This window comes from Neophocaena asiaeorientalis, unplaced genomic scaffold (assembly GCF_003031525.2).
Source record: "Neophocaena asiaeorientalis asiaeorientalis breed wild unplaced genomic scaffold, Neophocaena_asiaeorientalis_V1.1 scaffold438, whole genome shotgun sequence".
NCBI classification, from domain to species: Eukaryota; Metazoa; Chordata; class Mammalia; order Artiodactyla; family Phocoenidae; genus Neophocaena; species Neophocaena asiaeorientalis.
In genome coordinates, this window is record NW_020173491.1 from 6571494 (window position 1) to 6592863 (window position 21370).

General features: G+C 50.9%; 1 protein-coding gene across 16 annotated transcripts in view; it reads left to right on the forward strand.

The window, feature by feature from the left end:
- SLC6A2 (solute carrier family 6 member 2) overlaps window positions 1-20009 on the forward strand; it is a 70264-nt gene extending 50255 nt beyond the window's left edge. For 14 of the 16 annotated variants that reach the window (XR_003003546.1, XR_003003544.1, XR_003003543.1 and 11 more), the window contains 10 exons: window positions 3110-3248; window positions 8095-8229; window positions 9918-10021; window positions 11267-11391; window positions 12127-12239; window positions 13485-13613; window positions 14571-14670; window positions 15645-15745; window positions 15884-16388; window positions 17910-17981. Coding sequence is in view for 2 of the 16 variants with exons in the window: in XM_024747416.1 (XP_024603184.1) it covers window positions 3110-3248; window positions 8095-8229; window positions 9918-10021; window positions 11267-11391; window positions 12127-12239; window positions 13485-13613; window positions 14571-14670; window positions 15645-15745; window positions 16221-16388; window positions 17910-17981; window positions 18617-18640 (1210 nt within the window). In the remaining 14 variants the exon portion in view is untranslated. Of the gene's footprint in view, window positions 1-3109; window positions 3249-8094; window positions 8230-9917; window positions 10022-11266; window positions 11392-12126; window positions 12240-13484; window positions 13614-14570; window positions 14671-15644; window positions 15746-15883; window positions 16389-17909; window positions 17982-18616 lie in introns of those variants that run through there. The other 2 variants (XM_024747416.1, XM_024747418.1) reach the window with 1 other exon arrangement.
- The last annotated feature ends 1361 nt before the right edge of the window (window positions 20010-21370 follow it).

Sequence of the window (21370 nt, forward strand, 5' to 3'; positions counted from 1 at the left end):
CCCTCCTCCCTTCCCTTTTCCTCTCTCTCCCCCTACTCTTCCCCCTCCTCCTCTTTCCCCTCCTTCTCCTCCTTCTTCCTCTCTCTCTCTTTCTCTCTCTCTCCCTCCCTCTCCCACTCTCTCCCTCCTTCTCAGCATAGGAGAGGGACCTCAGCCAGGGCCTCATTTTTGAGCTGAGACTAGTGTTAGACCCAAGCGGTCTACGAGGGATTCCAACTCGCCCAAGAACCGCCAAGAGTCGAGAGCCGTTGCAACACGCAAGAGGTTTATTAGGAGCCGATGCACCGGGGTTCCCTGAACCTCACGCAGGAGGCCGATGGGGAACCCCTAAAAGCGGAATCACATACTTTTTATAGGTTTATTAACTCATAGGGCGGGTATATTCTCACAATGATTGGGTAAATGTGGTGACTTTTGAATTCATTGGCTTAGGAACTTTTGTCCCACCTTCTGGCCGTTATAGTTGTCTGTTCATTGTGGCGGTTAGGGCGTATACCTGTTACGGGCAACTGGAAAATTACCCGCTGTCTGGCAAGTCCCCGTCAACTGAAAAACTCCAAGAATTGGTTTCGATAGGGAGAAGGAGTGGCGCACGATAGGGAGAAGAATTGGTTTACGGGAACAAGTGAGGGGGTGGAAAGTCCCTAAAGGCCCCACACTAGCAGGGACAGAAGTTCACCAGGCAGACACATTGGGCCAGGAAGTGTGTTCTAGGCATAAAGGAACAGACAGTTCCAAGGCCCAGAGCGACAAGAGCTTCATATAATTCGGGAATGACAAGTGGCTGGTGGTCGCCAGGAGCCAAAGGCATGGTGTGGCAAGGCATGGGGTGCACTTGGTACAGGACGACTGAGAAAGGGCTCCGATTCCGAAAGGCATATGTTTTTATCCTCTCTACCAGGATTCCACAACGCTGATGCTTTTGACATTTGGGGCTGGATAATTGTGGTGGGAAGGCTGTCCTGTGCATTTTGGACGTTTAGCCTCATCCCGGGCTTCTGCCCACTAGACACCAGTAACACCCCTCTGCCCTCCAGCTGTGACAACCAAAAATGTCTCCAGCTGTTGCCAAGTGTCCAGGGAAAGCAGGGGCAAAATTGCCCCCAGTGAGAACCACTGTTCTAGGTGATAAGGAGCCTCTGAGGACTTGGGGGCAGAAGAGTGACAAAGTTAGAACACAACTTCAGATGAATCGGATGGTTCTACAGCAGCACAGACTGTAGGTTTAAGGAGGCTGACTGGAGGTAGAGACACTGGGATGGTGGGAGGATGGGGAGGTTTTTACAGTAGTCCTGGAGGAACAGAATATGGGTCTGGCCTGGCATCGGGCCATGAGGACGGGGGTGTTGGGTGAGCTGATTTCCAAGAGCTAGGACAAGGAGGGGCCAGACACAGAGACTGATTGCTCAGGGAAGTTGATGCAGGGTGAGTAGTTTATGTCCACAGCATCCTGCCTGGGGGCAGTGGGGATGAAGGCCGTTCTGGAGATGGGGACACGGGTCTTTGTGGGCCTTGATCAGCCACACAGCTCTGCTCATTCATTCCTGAGCGCTCACTGCAGACTCCTCTGTTTGCCTGTCACCACCCACCTCCCTCTCCCCATCTCGTCCCTACCACACCTGGCCGTCCCTTCTCAACTCACCGGCTCTCCCACAGGCCCGCAGAGAAGACACCAGCCAGCCCCTCAGTGGAGCCCGCCACAGTGACTCCCTTGGCTGAGTTTTCTGGGCACTCCTTAGCTTCTTTGCCAATGCTCGCTGCTCCTTAAAGGCTGGGACTCAGTCAGAATGATAGTTACAATGACCATTGGCGCTGAGCATCTCCTGGGTTCTAGGCACTGTCTCACATTCTGCAACGTAAGCCTCACGAGAGCCATTTTACTGAAGAGGAAAAGGGCTCAAGATGGGGAATGTTTGCACCAGCTGTTGTCACCCAGGAGCTCCATGTGGCTGGAGCCATCACCTGCTTGTCCACAGCCTTGTCACCTGCCCCCAGCAGTCCTCTTTCGGTTTTGACTTCTTTCTCACGAAATCAGGTGTGTGAGATTCATCCATACAGAGCTAGTTGCTATATAATATTCCAATTTATGAATATATCATAATTTATGTAGTCTACTGTTTTTGTTTTGTTTTGTTTAATATTTATTTATTTATTGGCTGCATTGGTTCTTAGTTGCAGCACGCAGGATCTTTTGTTGCAGTGCACAGTCTTCTCTCTAGTTGAGGCGCATGGGCTTAGTTGCCCCAAGGCATGTGGGATCTCAGTTCCCCGACCAGAGATCAAACCAGCATCCCCTGCATTGCAAAGTGGATTCTTAACCACTGGACCACCAGGAAAGTCCCTGTAGTCTACTGTTTATAGATATTTATTTTGCAATTTGGGGTTGTTATGAATAATGCTGCTATGAACATTCTAGACCATGTCTTTTGGTGAACATATGTACAATGTTTCTACTGGGCAAACACCCAGGAGTGGAATTGCTAAAGCAGAGGATACACATACCTTTAGTTGGGGTAGATATTCCCAAATAGGAGAAAAGTTTACTCTTATCTCAGTCTCTAGACCAGGGATTCTAAACCTCAGCAACATGGGAATTTTGGAGGCTGTCCTGTGCCTTATAGGATGTTTAGGTTGTCCTGTGCATCATAGGATGTCTCACTTCTCTATCCTCTAGATGTCTCCTACCCAAGTCGTGACAATCAAAGACATCTCCAGACATTGCCAAATGTTCCAGTGTCCACTGCTTTAGACCATGAGTGCTATGAGGGCAGAGACCTTTCCTCTGTTTATTTACCACCATCTCCCTAGGACCTGGCTTGCAGGTGGCACTCAAGAGATATTTGTTATGTTGAAAGCTTCTGTTACCGTTTAAAAAGCAGCCTTGGGTGGGGACGTCTCCCCAGATGAGTTGCTGGCCCAGGACAGGGAGGTGCTGGGCACAGGCCATGACTGTGCAGGGCAGGTCCAAGTGATGCAGGGCTGTAGCGGGGGCAGCCGAGGGCCTGTCTCCATCAATGTGCACTTTCGAGGACTGGCCTGTGGTCGAGGCCTTGATCATCCTCCCTGACGACACCATCTTCCCCGGTCCGCTCCCCTCTCCTCCCCGCAGACGTGGCGTCCTGCACCTTCACGAGAGCAGTGGGATTCATGACATCGGCCTGCCCCAGTGGCAGCTCTTGCTCTGTCTGATTGTCGTTGTCATCGTCCTGTTTTTTAGCCTCTGGAAAGGAGTGAAGACATCAGGAAAGGTAATATCTTTGTTTCTCTTTCAGTTGGGAGGTTGGCCTCAAAAAAGATGTTTTTTTCTACCTATAAACAGGTAGTTGGTGAAAAGAAAAGGTGGTGCTAGAAGTACAAAACCTGGGTTTGCACCCCAGCTCTACCACTGGCTTGCTGGAGACTTTAGATGAATCCCCTCCCTTCCCTAAGCCCAGGACTCCCCAGCAGTAGGATAAGGGAGTGCAAGCGGATCAGAGTTCTTCACAATTTCCCACCAAAGCCTCCCTAATAGCAGAGACCAGGGAACGGGACACCCCAAGGGTCTCTGGAAAAAGCCCAAAGCAACCTGTTGACATGTGTTTGATAAATCTTAAATTCTGGACTAAAACTGCATGCAAATATTGCAGCCTTCTCTAGCATATAACCATTTCCTTCACTATAAAATTGATTGTTCCCACCTCTGAATTTTTGAATAAATGAGAATGCTCCAGAAGATATCTAGATGAATCCTGGGGCATCCTCTGACACAGTGCGGAGTGCTCGCAAGGGTCTACGTTTCCTGGAGAGAGGAGCACAGGGTTTGATGACCTAGGAGAGCCTGCCAGAGTTGGCATTCTGACTTAGGTGGCAATGCCCCCCATAGTCAGCACCTCATGGTGGAGTATACTCAGGTCATGGCCCACATTGATTCTGAGCCTGACGAATATCATGAGAACAACAGCTCCATTTGGACCCTGTGGGTCCGTGTGGAGCTTGGCTGTATTAAACAGGCTGTAGCTGGGAAATATTCTGTCCAGTGTTTTGGTTAGCTATCGCCGTGTAACAAAATACCTCAAGATGTAGAGATGTAAAATAACAGCCATTTTATTACCTCTCATGATTCTGTGGGTTGACTGGGCTCAGCAAGGTGGTTCTTCTGCTCCATGTGATATTGCCTGAGCTACATGTCTGGGGGATTCACTGGGCTGGAACCTCCAAGATGGCTAACACTGATGGATGGCAGTTGGTACTGGCTGGGAGCTTAACTGGAGCTGTCAACTAGAGCACCTTGGGTAGTTTCCATACAGCCTCACCCTGTAGTTTGGGTATGTCACAGCATGATGGCTGAGTTCCAAGAGCATGTTCCAAGCAGACAAGCCCCAATGTACAAGTAGCTCTTCCAGTCTCTGTTTTCATCATGCTTGCTATTGTCCCAATGAACAAGATAAGTCTTGTGGTAAAGCCCAGAGTCAGTGTGGAATACACAGTGTGTATGTTCATTGGGGGTTACAAGGCAACAATAATCAGGTAGGCATGAATTTATGAGAAGCTTCATTAGGCAACTGATTTTGAATTTTTTTTTATTTATTTTATTTATTTATTTTTGTCTGTGTTGTGTCTTCATTGCTGCGCGTGGACTTTCTCTAGTTGTGGCAAGCGGGGGCTACTCTTCCTTGTGGTGCACAGGCTTCTCATTGCAGTGGCGTCTCTTGTTGCGGAGCATGGGCTCTAGGCTCACAGGCTTTAGCAGTTGTGGTATGCGGGCTCAGTAGTTGTGGCTCGCGGGCTCTAGAGCACAGGCTCAGTAGTTGTGGCGCATGGGCTTAGTTGCTCCGCAGCATGTTCCTTGACCAGGGATCAAACCTGTGTCCCCTGCATTGGCAGGCAGATTCTTAACCATGGCGCCACTGGGGAAGCCCTAGGCTACTGATTTTGAAAAGTGGGGTGCATCAGGGTTCTCTCTGGTTCTCCTAAAGTCTTGGTTATGCCATAGATAGCAAAGATAGTGACAGGGGACCAGCAGCCAACAGGAATGAAATTTGACAAGAGCCTGAAGTGGAACTTCCTATCAGCGTATTGGAGACATGGTATCTGCCCCAAGGAAGAACCCAAATGAAATGCAGACCAGGGCTTGGAGGAATTCTAAGATAGAGCAAAACCAGGCTAGGACCACAACCATCCCAACACCTGACACATAGTAGGTCTTCAGTAAATATTTATTGACGGAGTAGTGAGGAAAGAAGGGAAGGGAGGAAGAAGGGTAGGTGGGTAAATAAGTTTGGGGAACTTCATTAAGTGTTCTTTTGAATTCAACTCGGTAAACATTTATGGATACCTACTATGTGCCAGGCTTGATGCTAGTACTAGTGATGCAAGAAGAAATAAGACAGATTCAATTGATTGTGGTATTATGTGTGTTATAGCCAGGTAAGTGTAGGTCAATGTTATTATTTTCTTGCATCTCCGTTCAGAGACATATGTGTGTCCCCCTTTCAATAAACACTAATGGTCACAAACTATACACACTATTATAGATCTTGCTTTTTTTTTTTTTTTTTTTTAGCCACCAGGGAAGCCCAGATCTTGCTTTTTAAAAAACTTAACTTTACCTTGAAAACAATTTTACATCAGGTAGGTTGCACTTTAATTGAGATACAAACTGTGGGTTTTTCAACTGTCATTAAATCAATTTAGTGGGTCACCACAATTTTTCAAAATGAAATCGTCTAGATAATAACAGCGTGCATTGCACATACTAAAGATAGAGATGTCTTGTGGAATTTTTGCATTTCAGTTATAGCAAGCCATACGTCTCGATAAATAAGGTTTTTCTTACCATGAGTTCCCATGGTCCAAAAACCATAAGATGTTACATTAGTGGAAGAAGGAAAGTCTTCAGACTGAGAGGGTCTGCAAAGACCATGGAGAAGGTGGCATTGGGCTAGGTCAGGTAGAGATGGGGCAGAGGGAAAGGGTTTTCAGCTGCAAGCAAAACTACAGAAGCCCCAGGCCAGCCTTGTCCAGTCTCTCTGGGCCTCTCCTGGGTATCAAAAGCAGGGCTTTCCTGGCCTCTGCAGGCAGCAGAGCTGCAGAAGGTGTATGAGCTTTAATACTGCTGCCGGCCTGGGTGAGGGGCCACCACGGGCTTCTAATATTACACCTCAAGATTAAGTTTCCTGTAGCCATCGCCAAAGGGGTACAGCCTGCCCCACCTTGTTTAGCACTTGGCTGGAGCAGGCCTGAGTTGTCTATGGGGAGACTGATGCTAAAGAGAAAAGGAGGGGAGACTCGCATGCTCCGTTTCTTTGTGCAAAGTCACCTTTGGAGGAGGAGGACTCACGCCCTCCCCTGAGGAGTGTAATGACGAGTGGGGCAGGAGTGTTGCCCTAGGAAGCCCCCCGCAGATGGAAACTTGTCGCCTGAAGTCCCTGCCCACATTTTGCCTCCAGAGCAGGCGAGGACCCCTGCAGTCCATAGGGAGGGGCTTTCTAGAATAAGGAACTTCATGCAGGACATTGCAGTGTCCTGTCTTTCATTGTTTTTATACTCTGGCTCATGAGAAAACCAAGAGCATTGCTTATTTCTTCCCAGACTACGTCTGGAACAGGACACGGATCTTTTCTTAGCAGGCTGCCAAAGCCACAGAGCTGGCCTGAAATGAATTGCAAGTGTTCAAACTTCCTGTCTTGGCCGGTGGAGGCTCTGTTCTTGGGAAGATGGCTCCACAGCTGGCAGCTGGGATATTGGGGGGCGAGGTACAGTCTGAATCAGGGAAAGGGGTTACCGCAGACCACACACTCTGTGACCCTGGCCCACCGACCACCGCAGGGTAGAGGGCGGAGGCCAGTCAGCCCCCAGGGCATCGGGCAAGTGTGCACACAGTGCTACTTGCCGCCCTGGAGTCCTGTCTGCCCACCCCCCACTCATAGGTGTTGGCTGAACCAGCACTTAGAAACTACAAGCCTGTACCAAACGCCTAAGTGTTGAACTGGAAGGTTCTCCAAAGCCATGTACTCCAGCCTGCTTGTACAGATGGGGAGGCTGAGGCCAAGAGAGGGCCAGGGTTTCACAGCCGTCTTGGCAGAGCCAGGACTTGAACGTGGGTCTCAAATATGCAGTAGCGTGAGTGATTAAGAACATGGCTTTGTGTCGGTTGATGGGTTGGAGTCGCGGCACCATCATTCACTAATGGGTGACCTCGGGATGAATGATGCTCCCTAAGCTTCAGTGTCCTCACCCCGCAAAATGAGGGCAGTTCATGATCCTGCCCGCCTCCAGGGCAGCTGGGAGGATGGGGTGAGAGGTCCTCACTGCTGGGCTAGCAGATGGAAATTGCTCAATAAATGATCCTCACCTGTCTTTGTCCCCTGCATCCACCTGAGGGAGCTTTTAAAGCATGGAGTGCAAGCCCCATCCCAGACCAATTAAATCAGAAACTCCAAAAATGGAGTCTGAACTTGGACATTTTTGTCTATAACTTCCCCCAGAGTCGTGTAATGTATAGTCAGGGGTGAGAAGGAACAGCGAGGAAGCCTACGCAGCCTTCTCCTCTCCCCGCCTCTCTTCTCTGTTTCTTCATCGTGGGCAGGGTGGGCTGGTGTCTCTTTTCAGTCCAGGGACAGTTTTTTCCCTTATGGGTTTCTGGATGAGGCAGTTTGTCTTTGCCCTAAATCCATCCCAAAATAAAGAGCAGCAGGGATTCTGCTTTCTGCCCAGCCACGTCCCTCCCTGGGTGGTGAGCTTAGGAGGACACGCTTGAATGAAGGTAAACGAGAGGGGGAGAGAAGGGAGGAAGGAGGGCGTAAAGGTGAGGGTGCTAGTTAGTGCAGGAAGCTGGTAGAGCAGGAGGCGCTGGGCACCGAGAGAGTCTGCGTCCTCACTGCCTTTGGCTTCCTTGGCAGCGGTGCCCCCAGGGTGCTGACTTTCTCATTGGGTGCAGCCTTGGTCTGTCCCCTCTGTCCTGGAGTGCCCCAGGCCTGGCCTAGAGGTGGAGCTTTTAGCACGCGTACTGTGTGAAGGAACGTGTGGGGAGGGTGTGACTGGCTCGCCCCCCGCCAGCCCCCCACCCCGCTGGCGGCAGAGTCGGGCCCTCACTGCGACCTTGCCCACCGCCAGGTGGTGTGGATCACGGCCACGCTGCCTTACCTCGTGCTGTTTGTACTCCTGGTCCACGGCATCACGCTGCCCGGCGCTTCCAATGGCATCAACGCCTACCTGCACATCGACTTCTACCGTCTGAAAGAGGCCACGGTCAGTGCCCAGTGACCACCCACCCTTGGGCCAGGGTTGGGGAGGGTTCTCGGTGCAGGCAGTGAAAGAAAATCTGGTCCCAGCTCTGCGTAGCCTGGGATGGATCCTTCCCACTCTGGGCTGCAGCTTCTCTACCTGACCAAGGCCAATTTGATTTGCACCTGACAGTCTCCGTGAGCCTGTCCAGCTCTGATGGCTCGGGATCTGTGGTTCTGTTGAGTGGCCTTTGCAGACCCCTCCTTTCAAGGAAAGCAATACCCTGTCCTGGGTTCTTACCTCTGCCCTGTGCCGTGGCCCCAGCCTCACCCCAGCCACCCTAGCCCTATTTCTACTCTGGTCTCCAACTCTGGCCTCTGGTACCATCTGTGATGTTGGCATAAGGAGTGGCATCAGCCACAGGGAGACCCAAACCCTGCAGACTCTCCCCTCGCAGCCCCTCCAGCTCACTGTCCTGCCCAGAGGCAGCGATTACAATGAAGGTGGGGTGACTTTGGAGTGGAGTCCAAAGTAGCACAGTGAGGCTGGGAACAGGGACAATCTTAGAGGTTCCTAGTGCCTTGAGCATTTTCAAATCACAGCTGAGATTATTTCTAACCTCCTCCCTCGCGTCTGCCTCAGTGACCACACCTCAATATTTCCCCTCATAATCCCCAAAGACTTCCCCACACTCTACTTGAACCCATAATAATCCTGGCAGGCAAGATCAACATAGGATTAGAACGGATGCCTCCCAGTACACACCTCCCATTGTCCCAGCACAACTCTGTTACAGCCCAGTAACCAAGAGAAAACCCTACTTCCTTAGTAACTGTCAGAAAAATAACAGAGCGTAAGACATGAAACAGCCTTGTAAATTGGGAAGCAAGTCAGAGTTCTATCTGTTCTGCATTGTTTAAATATCCTAAGTCTTTCTGGACAGTAAAAACTCAGCCTGAGTGCCGTCTCAGGGAGCAGATATATCTTCCTCCGTCAGATTGCTTCTCTCATTACACCCTTTGCTTACAAAGCAGGGGAAGTCTAGAATAGCACAAGTGGGGAGATGACAGAAGTCTCACAAATCCAAATTGTGGCTTAGTCCTGGTGAGCTAGGTAAAATTATCCCCACTGTACAGATGAGGAAACTGAGATATAGACAGTGAAATTGACCAGGGCAAGACCATGAGGCTGAGAGGCTACAGAGGAGCTCAGATCTCCGGGCTTCCAGCCATGCAGTTTCATCATCCAAAAGATGAAGGAAGTAGACCAGACTGGCCACCAAGGAGTCACCACTGTCTATGGGTTGGTAGAAGCTACTAGGAATCATTACCCCTTTCTGAAGATGTTGTCTCCATAACCGCTGAGATAGTCATAACCCTTTGCCCTTGCCCTATCCACATTCTAGTCTAGAACATTTTGTTTATTCACTTTCTTTGAAAATCAGGATGTCAAATTGAGCCAGTGAGTTCCTCTGGGGTGAGCTCACTCATGACCACCCAAGGCTGGGAGATGCTAGAGAGACCCCAGCCTCTCTCCACAGTGATTTTGCACAGGCTGCTGGAGAGCAGGAGTTGCATGGCTGCCGATCTCTAGTTCAGACCTCATTTCCTCAGGTCTTAGGGCATCCCTGGGACTTCCCAGCCCTTCTGGAGCAGTGAGGTAACCAAATTCTGTGGAAACAGAGGGTGATGGCCTTTATCCGCCCATTTCAGGTATGGATTGACGCTGCAACTCAGATATTTTTTTCCTTGGGCGCTGGATTTGGTGTCTTGATTGCATTTGCTAGTTACAACAAATTTGACAACAACTGCTATAGGTAAGATCCTCCCTGGGGCTCTGGAAAGCTCTAAATCCTGGGAATCAACCCTTGCAGGGATGGGAGAGAGGGCTCTGGTCTGGGACAAGTCAAATTTTCCGCTTGGGTTTCTTTCCCCATGAAATGAAGCAGAGTAGACCATCCTGGATGTTCTGTGAACCCCAACATGGCCTATGGGGGTCCTGATGAACATATGTCAGTTCAGGACACCTCCCAAATAGATGCAGGGTGAGGAGCTGGCAAAGTTGAGGCCACTGACACTGGGATATCATGAGGGTGGGTAGCTGGGACAGAGGGGCACTGTGTGGCTTTCAGAGCAGCCAGCACTGCCTGTCTGTCCATCTGATGCCCAGGCAGACAAGGTTGGAATATCCAGGCTGGTTGCTTGAGGGGTGAGGGCCTAGCAGGGTCAGAGCTTAAGACCACACAGCAGAATGAGAGGTCTGCTCAGTGCCATAGAGTCAGAAGACCATGCTCTAGATCACCTGGTCCTGTAAGCATTTAATGCTGCCTGCTGCAGCCCCAGTGCTGTGAGGGCTTCAGACATGGGCACAGATGGGGCTGCTTCCATCCCTCTCTATCAAAGGCTTAAGACAGAATCATAACCTCCCTGGTACAAGACAGAGTAGGATGAATGCATACCAGTGGGACAGGCTTTAGGGAGGCTAAGGAAATGGGGTGATCAGCCATCTGATGGGGGGTCAGCAAGAGCACAGAAGTGCATTTGAGGTGAGCCTTGGAAGATAGTTAGGGTTGGGATAGGCAGACACGGAGTGAGTGGACAACTTACAGCATGAGCAAAGCCAGGGGATGTGGTGTGTTTGTGAACCAGCAAGTTGACTGGTTTGCTCAGAGAGTACGTGTTGGGGAGTCATGGGAAATAAGCCTGGAAAGAAGTTTGGGTCATCTCAGCAAAGCTCTTGAATGCCTGGGTGAAAAGTTGGGAGGCACTGGGGAGCCACAGAAAGTTTGTTGAGGAAGGAGGCTGGTGCCTCGATTTCCCAGCAAGAGTTTGATATCAGGCTCTGGTGTTAAAGTGTTTCATCCAGAAGCTGCTGACCTATTTCCTGCACCTACAGTTTCTGACCCTGTGATGGTGGGGTGCTGGGGGCCCATGTGGCAGCAGGGACGCTGAAGAGGGGGTTGGCATTTGAAGCCGTGGATTCCATAGATGATCCAGCAGTCCATAAGCGGGGTTGGGGAGAGTCAGACCACTTGAACTAACAGTGCTTTCTTTTCTCTCAGGGATGCCCTGCTCACCAGCACCATCAACTGTGTCACCAGCTTCATCTCTGGGTTCGCCATCTTCTCCATCCTTGGTTACATGGCCCATGAACACAAGGTCAACATTGAGGATGTGGCCACTGAAGGTGGGTGGGCAGACTCGCCCACTGAGGAGGCGGGGGCTGCAAAACTCACCTCTTTCTTAGCAGTTCTCCTGTGGCTGTGGGACTGAGAGGACTGGACACGGAGCTTTCCCAGCTGCCCGCTTTCTTTGAGGCCATCATTAGGAAGTCCAGGCAGAATCATCTTCTGAGTCAGGCCAGACCAGATAGATTTGGGAGCACTGACTCTGTACCAGCCCCTGTGCTAAGACATATCTTGGTTTAGTTCTTGCAGTGTTACTAGGCAAGTGTTAATAGACCCACTTTAAAGATCAGAAAGCTGAGATTCAGGCGATTGAAGTTGTTCAACCAGCTTGTGTCCTTCCCCACTGCTTCTCATATTCTTATGGCCACAAACAGGCCAAGACTTGGGGAGGGGCTGCCTCTGATGGACTCTGAAAATCACAAAGTTTTGAGAGTAAGAGGATCCCTCATGGGGTGCAGGAGGTGGAGTTTGAGGACCATTGCCTGTAGCTGTCCAGGAGAGGCACTGCCCTCTGGCTTGGTTGTTTGAGGTCAACCTCCTTGGTGCATAGGTGAACTCAGGCTGAAGCTGGTTTCATCAGTCATCTTTAGACCTTGGTTTGCTCCATCTACACACGACTGCCCAAACATCATGGGGCTGGGCTGGGGCTTGTTGGGCCTCAAAATGCTCTCCTATCAGCTGCAGCTCAGACCAACAGTCCCAGCTATTAATGAGGTCCTTGACGTTTCTTACAGGAGCTGGCCTGGTCTTCATCCTGTACCCAGAAGCCATTTCCACCCTATCAGGATCCACGTTCTGGGCTGTCGTGTTCTTCGTCATGCTCCTGGCTCTGGGAATTGACAGCTCAGTGAGTGACCTGGCTGGGGATACCATCCCCCTACAGACACCACTAGACCTGACCTTCCCTGCCCTAAATACACTCACACTACTCAGAGTTCCCCCGCATTCAAGCCCCTGATCAGTAGTTGTTTGCAGAAGACCTTATTTAAATGCAAACAAGGAAATCAGTACTCACTCAGAAAGGCAAGATTTAGGCCAAAGCCAAGAACCAAGAGAAACCTACTTGACATCATGGAACTCTACATTAGAAGGGACCTCAGATAAGCCAGCCCAATACTCTCCTTTTACAGATGGGAAACTGAATTCAGAGAGGGCGTGGCTAGAACTCTTGTTCTCTAACCAACCACTCTTCCCACGGTATTTCATCAGCATCCACTTAGGCTGAGTGAGCGGACAGGAGTCAGGTCCCTGTTGATAAGGGGGAGACAGGAGTTATCTCTTCACCCTCTCCCACATGGTTTCTGAGTTCTGAGGTTGGTTGAGAACAGGGCAGAAGTAGGGTGAGAGGATGGGGAGAAGGGAGGATCTGCTGATTTCTCTAGAGAAGCAAGGCAGCCTCCAGGGTTCATGAGTCCAGGGCTGCGGGAGGTCCAAGGGAGCCGGGAGGCCTGAGACTGGGGTTCAGAGAGTCCCTCACTCCTGTGTTGACTGAAAAAAAAAAAATGCACAACCTGGGACTTCCCTGGTGGTCCAGTGGTTAAGACTCCGAGCTTCCACTGCAGGGGGCACGGGTTCATTCCCTGGTTGGGGAGCTAACAATCCCGCATGCGCGTGGTGCGGCAAAAAAAAAAAAAAGTGCACCACCTAAAAGTTAAGAATTATGTTTCAGTTGGCAGACTTTCTGGGGACTTCAAGGCTGGGAGGCAGGCTCTCAGATCGCTCTGAGGGACTGCTCTGAAGAGGTCAGGGAGGAGCCAGGATATGTAGGAGTTTTTGCAACAAAGACCAGGTGGTCAGAGCATCAAAAGATTACTGTTAAACAAAACCAGACATCTCAAGTTAATGAATTTAGTGCTTTTCTATATATGGGAAGATGCAAGAGTCTGGGCTCATTGAAATCATTCCTTTGATATGCACCAGATCTATCTAGAGCCAGTATCCTTTCTTTCCCATCCTGAGTCCCCTCAGGTGCACCTTTGCGGGGGCAGCAGTAGTGGCTGATGGCTTGATGGCTGCAGCATCCTTTGTTTGCTGATATGTTGGACAACATTTTTCATTCACCTCTGTATCCCACCTGCCTGGTTCCCTTCAGATGGGAGGCATGGAGGCGGTCATCACGGGCCTGGCCGACGACTTCCAGGTCCTGAAACGACACCGGAAACTCTTCACATTTGGTGTCTCCTTTGGAACCTTCCTTCTGGCCCTGTTTTGCATAACCAAGGTGAGGGGGGCTGGGCTCTGGGTCACCTGGGGCTTCTGAGGCTGCATTTCAATCCAGCCAGATATTCCCAGACTTGAAGCTGGGGGGTAGGGCTAGGGTGAGCTCAGGGGAACCATGGCAGTGCCTGGTATCCTGAACTCCGTGGCCCAGTCCCTTAGGGTTACACCCCATTGTTATCTGTCCCTTCTGAGCCTGAGGATATCCAGACAAATCTTTCAACTGCTTGTTGGTTTGGGGGGACAGCAAAAGTCCATTTTAAACTGCCAACTGAAAAAAGCGCACAACCTGAAAGCTGAGGATTATGTTTTGTTCGGTGGACAAAACTGAGGACTTAAGCCTGGGACACAGCATCTCAGATAGCTCTGAGGGACTGCTCCAGAGAGGTAAGGGAGGATCCAGGATACATGAGTTTTTGCGACAAAGACCAGGTAGTTGTTACATCAAAAGATTACTGTTGACTAAAGAAAACCAGACATCTCAAGTTAAGGAATTTCGTGCTTTTCCGTGTATGGGAAGATGCAAGAGTTTGGGCTCACTGAAATCATTCCTTTGATATGGACCTCAGCTATCTAGGGCCAGTATCCGAGCTTTTTGCTGACTGCTAGATGGCGGGCATCCTGTTTCTATCCTGAATTCCCTCAGAGCTCACCTTCAGAGGGGTGGCTATAATGTGATGGCTGCAACATCTTTTGTCTACTGACATGGCAGGCAACATTTTTTTTTTCATTGATAAAATCCATCTTGCTTTTTACTGGCTGAAGTCCCCACCCTCAGACCCAGTGAATACATAGAATACATAGCAGCAACACAGTAGCACCAGAAACCCCATTACCTGTGTTGGGGGTGGGTGTGAGTTCTGAGTGAGCGGGACAGGGGACAGCTCAATTTTGATGGATGTAACAGTTGATAGCCATTTCTATCCATCATGGCCTCAGGCTTTCTCTGTCCATGCCCCAGGGTGGAATATACGTGCTGACCCTGCTGGACACGTTTGCGGCGGGAACCTCCATTCTGTTTGCTGTGCTCATGGAGGCCATAGGCGTCTCCTGGTTTTATGGTACGTGCTGGGTCCCGAGCGTGTGGAAAAGCCTCGGGCCCCGTGTGCTTCCGGAGCCTTTTCACCTGGAGGTGCAAAGGGGCTTTCCATTTCCAGGGCAGTCACTGGCTGATCCCAGCGTTGAGCAAGTTGCTTATTGGGCACAGCTCTTCCAGCCCTCAGCTCATCTTTGCGTGAGCTCCCTTTAAAAGGAGGAGGCAAAGGCCCCAAAGGCATCAGAGTCAGCTGTTAGAGAGGAGCTCGGAGGAAGATGCTGCTCCTCAAGCCACGTAATTCATTCTAGAGTAGGGTTGCCAGGTTTAGCAAATCTGGGATACGACACATCCAGTTAAACTTGAATTTCAGATAATGAATCATTTTTTTAGTATATGTCCCAAATATTGCATGAAATTATTTAAACTAAAATTACTTTTGTTGTCTCTCCGAAATTCAAATGTAACTGAGTGTCCTCTATCTTCTCTGGCAACCTTATTCCAGAGCTGAATGGGGAGAACATGGTAGAAAGTGAAATGTGTTGTCATTGTTCATTTTTTCCCCATGTGTCACTCACTCTTTTCTACTCATTGGAAAGAGTCTGGTCTCTTCTACCAGATTAAAGTCGGGGAAAGCTCTATATACACAGCCATCATTGTTTTAAGAGAGAGGGAGCGGGAGGAAAGAGCTGGGCTTTGGAGTCAGGCCACCCTGGCTGTGTAACCAGGGCCAAGTCTCCTCCCCTCCCCGAGCCCTGGTTTTCCCTCTGAAAAAGGAATTGGGGCGGCACCTACCAGGGGATGCTACCCCTGAGTGTGTTCTCTCCCCTGTTCTGAACCAGCCAAGTGCCTGTCCCCAGGTCTCCTAAGTGCCAGGGTATCCCTGTCTTAGGAGATACTGTTCTGCTGTCCACCTGGGGACAGACCCTCTTGGGAAGGCAGCAGGGGTGGCCCCAGGCTCTGCAGGGGCCGCTGTGATGGGCCTGCCCTGTGTGTGCGCAGGTGTGGACAGGTTCAGCAACGACATCCAGCAGATGATGGGGTTCAAGCCGGGCCTGTACTGGAGACTCTGCTGGAAGTTTGTCAGCCCTGCGTTCCTCCTGGTGTGTAGTGCGTGGTGGGGCATCCTCGGGTGATGGGGGTGGGGGTGGGGATCTTTGCTTCTAAGGGGAGGAGGTTGGGATGCAGGGCCCTGGTCACGCAGACAGATGCTCAGGACGCTCCGCCCTGTTGATTCCCAGGAGGCTGCACATGAGAGGGGTCGCCAGCCTGGGGCCAGGTCTGGGCCGGGGGCTGTCTGTGCCACCACTCAGTTCCAAGGTCACCTTTCTAGTCTTCTTCTCTTTGTATTGCTCCTGTTTCTTTGTCTCCTTTTTGTTATCCTTCCTTACTTGGATTCTTCCTCCTTTCTCTCTCGATCTCCCTCCTTCCTTATCTTCTCCATTCCTGCATCCATCTCACACGCTGGCCCTCACTTCCCTCTGGTCCCTCTCTGCATCTCTCCCTCTCTCCCGCCTCCTTCCCTCTCTCTCCCCTCTCCCTGTCTCTCTCCCTCTTCCTTCTGTCCCTTCCCCCCAGTTTGTGGTGGTCGTGAGCATCATCAATTTCAAGCCGCTCACCTACGATGACTACATCTTCCCACTCTGGGCCAACTGGGTCGGGTGGGGCATCGCGGGCTCCTCCATGGTCCTGGTGCCCGCCTACGTCGTCTACAAGTTCCTCAGCACGCGGGGCTCCCTTCGCGAGGTGAGCTCTGGGCCGAGCCTGGGGGAGGGTGGGGGACAGCACGGGAGGGGGCATCCCGAGTCATTCCCGCTGGGGTGAGAGAGGGAGACAGAAGGACACGGAATCTAGAGTCAGACGGACCCGCCACGTTGGCCACGTTATTTACCCCCAAGCCTCAGGTTCCACATTTGTAACCTGGGGTAATCACACAGACCTTGAAAGGTGAAAGGAAGTGCTTAGCGCAGGGCCTGGCACACGGTCGATGGTCACCACGCGGCACCGGCTATCGTGTTGGACGTCATATGCACCGTGTGCTCCCACTCTGTTCCTACCGTTGTTTATGTGAGGAGCTCAGCCCTCCAGTCCTCTAAAGAGCAGTTAATCTGCATTAACTGTGCCCACTCCTGTGTCCCACCTCCTAAGGTTTGTCATGTCCCCAGATGTCCCCCATTCTCCCCATCCAAACTCACCGTGACCTTGTATCTTGGCTTTCACCTGCTTCTATTGTGAACCTGATACCTGATCAGCCTAAACCAGAGATTTCCAAAATATATTTTCTTCTCTGACCTGTGTGCATTGCAGATACATATACGCATGATCTGCGTTTTAACTAAAATTATGTCTTTCCTATAGTTTGGTTGTTAAATGCCCTTTCTTTTATAAATAATGGTGATAGTCATTTCCTCATGTCCTTACTTATAAAGATCTCATCCCTTCATTCCTTTATCCACTCCCTTCACAGATATTTACTGAGAATCTGTACGGGGCAGGCAGAATCCCCAGCACTAGACACACTCCCCGGAGCTCATGTTCTCGTGAGGGGACAGAAAGATACAGGAGGACATAAAGGAGTGAGCTGTACAGGAACTTAGGGCAGAGGGTCCCAGGCAGGGCTGGGACCCCCTCCCCCTGTGACATGTTTCCTGTCCATGAAATCCCAAAGTCCAGGAACCTCTGGGTCACTGGGAGGATCCATGTTCTGTGAGCTCATCCCGGATGTGGAACCAGGACCTGCTTTGAGCTTTTTATTCTCTACACTTTGGGATCCCCCTCTAGTGATCAGACATTCCAGACGCATTCCCTGAGTCCACCCTGTGTCTACAGCCCAAGGAGGCGGCCCCAATCCCCAGGCAGGGCTGAGGTCCCATCACTGAGTTCTCATTGTGTTCTGAACTTGTCCTCTGCAGCACTGACTCCAGTCGTGGTTGTAAAACTGCCTGTGTGTGTTTCTGTTCAGTGTCAGCTCCTTCCATGAGCTGTAAGCTCTCCCAAAGCAAAATGTGTGGGTGACCTTCAGCTCTGGATCCCCAGGGCCTAGGCTAGTGTGTGACTACAGTCATTGACTCAATAAACATTCACTGGATGAATGTCTCAAAGTGAACTAACCATGGTGGGGAGTGTCTTGTACGAACCTCTCCTGCTGTCCATGTGAGACTTCAGGGCCAAATAGCAGGTGGCCCTGATGTGTGGTGTCCTCTGGGCTGCTGGAAGGGTGTCCCTGGGCCAAGCTGAGGCCTCCTCCCCTTCTCCATCCTTTCACAGAGACTGGCCTATGGCATCACCCCAGAGAACGAGCATCACCTGGTGGCCCAGAGGGACGTCAGGCAGTTCCAAGTAGGTGCAGCTTGTACCATTTTGATGGGGGCCACGGGGCGGGGGCCCTACTGCTCCCTGCTGTGCTATCTGAGGCAAGACCACACACCACACTTCAGAAAACCCAGAGCAGCTGTGGGCTATAGCCCCTGGGGTTGTGATGTTACGAACCGGAGGAGAGGGGCCTGTCTTCTGCCTTCTACCAGCTGTCGCCTGCCCCTGCACTCCTTGGTCCTGAGATACCAAATGCCCAGACTTTCCTAAACTCGGTTCTCCCTCTTTGAGTTGTGACCACAGAGTATCCCCAAATTAGGCTGAGGATTTCTTATCTTGAAGGAAGCGCTGTAGGTACATCAATAACGTGTTGACCTGAGTCCTACCCTTTTCCCCTGTAAAATATGGGGATTGGGGAGCCAGGAGGGTCCCGGTGAGCCCCCCTGCTTCAGACTTACTATGTGACTTTGTGAAGGCTCCTTTACCCTTTCTGGGTGCCCGTGACAATTAGGGGATTGGCCTGCGTGTTCTGCGGGTCTTTGAAGGAAACAGCTATGTTTTCTGCTCCTCCATGTGTCTTACTGCCCTTCTCCCTGGCCCTTGTCCCTCAGTCCCTGCCTGCCCTGGCCCTGGCCTAACAGCCTTGCCGTCTTCCTCTGCAGTTGGAACACTGGCTGGCCATCTGAATCTGACCCCGAGGAGGAACCCTGCTGCACCAACGTTCAGGTCAAAGGTTTCCTACCACCCCAGACACTGTCTGGGCATTCCTCTCCGGCCCCCCTCTTCCTCTTTTCCAAGTTACAACTGATTTAGTGACCTGGTTTTCGTTCACTTTCTGTTCACCTGGCCTGAGGGCTGTGAGCTTGGATTGGTAAGCCTTGTGGGAGAGGAGGAGAGGAGGGAACAGGAAAAATGACTTCCGTCGAACCTCTTTAGTTTTGAGGAAGTCTCACCCAGTGTGGGAACCGGCCCGAGCTGACGTCCACGGGCTCGGGAAGGACTCCCCACCTCGTTTGCTGGTACTTTGGGCCGCAGAAGAAATCCTCAGTCCACCAGATCAGACAGAGGATGTTGCTTTTTGGTCGGACACTGTAAAACCAAAACACAAATAAAAAGCCCAGCCAAGTTTGGGAGGTACAGAGATCTTGCCTCTCTCGTCTGCCCCAGTCAGTGCTCTGTTGTTTGGACCTTGGTTGGGGAGCTTGGGGATATTTGTCGCTGTTATGAAGTCCGTGGATAGAAGCTCTGGGGGGTCGTGAGCAGAAATCTTCATAGTTAGTTTTCACTCTGGTTGACCTGGGTTTGATTGGTGTGTGTTCTGGAATATTCTTCTGGTTTCTGGCGCTCAGAGGGTCCAGAGCTATGGGTGTCACAGTGAGTGGCTTCTGCAGAAGAAGCAGACAAGTCTGTAGAGACCACATGCAGGTCTCGCTCTGTCAGATGCACGGAGCTCAGGAACCTACCTGTGGCTCCTGAGACCTTCCTGGGGGACTCAGGACAGGAACCCAGCAAGGCCAGCTGCGTGTCTCCGCTATGGGATCCTCTGCTGTCCTCACGGGGCCAGGTGGGTGTCCAAGGGCAGCCCGACAGGCTGTCTGTTTCTGTATTGTTCACAGACACCTGCAAAGCCTGTCCCTGGGAATCCCACCCAGCCTGGACCAGAAGTCTCAAGTGATGGGAAGTGGGCCCTGAAAACTCCCTTTGTCTCTCCTCATGGGCCGTACTTTGCACCACGGAGGGCAGCATGGAACCAAGCATATAGCACCCCGGTCACTCAGGTTGAGGGGAGAATAGTCTCAATTGACGGAGCAGGTTGGCGGTTGTAGAGAATTTCAGGTTGATTTCTGATACAAACTTATAAGTGGTGCCCTCTGGTGGTGCTGGTGGCTAGTCTCAGCTCATTCAGAGAAGCGATTTGTAGTTGGTAAGTCGGTGGCATCCATTTGGATTTTTTTTTTTTTTTAACATATGGTCTGAGTTTCTTACGCTCTCATTGGCAATCTAGAGTTGTGGGTTATTGTCCTGACTGTGGGAGCCCCTGTTGCAGAATCTTGGGCAAAAAAAAAAAGGCCACATCATTTCCACTGGGAGTAGAGGGTGACACACATCCAAAAGGTGCTTTGGGGAAAGTGGGGTGTCACTGAGCCTAATCTATCAATCATGCAGTCTGTGGAAGACGGGCTGGCTGGGGGCAGGGCGGTGGTTTTCTCCCAGGGACAGGGTCCTTATGTCATTCTTTAAAGAAAAATAGGAAAATCAGGAGACCTTGGATCTTTCCATATGAAAAGTTCAGTTCAAAATCTGAGACAGCCCAAGTGGCAGGTGTCTTGGACCCTGAAAAAGAGGGGGCCTGGGAGCATCTAACAGAGTGGAACAAACAGGTAGGGGTCTGGGAATGAGAGCAAGGTGACCGTCACTGATGGAATTTGGCCTCACAAGTGACTGAATCTGCTCCTGAAGGGTAATTCCTCCCTAGGTGTGACAGCTTGTTTGTTTGTTTTTAACAAAGCACTTTCATCCATGTTTACTCCCATCCGCCCAGCAAGTACTGCAGGGCTGGCTCCTGTGTCCCCATTCTGCAGGTGAGAAAACCAAGGTCCAGCATTTCAGTCATTCTTGCTCAAGGTTCCCCAGCTACTAAGGGATCCAGTTGGACCCTCAAGTCAGAGCCCCTGACTCTCAGCTGAGAGCACTTTGAAATTCCCAGCACAATATGGTTCAACCCACCCAGGGCTGTCATTAAACATAAACAAAAATCCATCCAGTCAAGTGGCCAAGGCATATTTCTTAGCAAAAGAACAATGTGTTGGCAGAAGGGGGGGTGGGGGGATGTCATTTATTCTCCTCCTCTAGCTGGTTGCTAGAGAGGAAATGATTTAGCTGCTCTCCTTTGATGAAAATAATCACTCTAGGGAACAGTGGCTTGTGAAAAGCTGAGTCTACTTGGCAGAAATGAGTCAGAAAAGCCTGTGTATCAGGGGCACCCTTCAGAGAGAGCCTGACCTTTGCTCTTTGCCATCTGCGCGTGGCCCTTCTGCCTCCAGACATTTGTCCGAAGGCGAATCAGAGATGCGGTGCTACCTGAACCAACACCAACCAACCCAGTGGTGCTGCCTTGTGGGGGAAGTTGGCTCCCGAGCCTGGGGAGGGGCTCTGGAGATGGGGGGACCCGGGGCACCCATGGACATTTTCGAGAAGGTGCTGGCAGACCTTCTGGGTTCACCTTTCACCCACACTCGTTGGAGAGGGAGCATGGGCTTTATCATAAGTAATGTTTGACTTCTTATTTGAGGCCTTTTTTTTGATAGTAGAGGTTACCCGGGATAAGGGTGCTCCTGTGTACTGTATAGAGCACTTTTGATACTTTACCAGATTTTTTAAGGAATTATTATTTTCCATGAAGTGTAAAAATATCT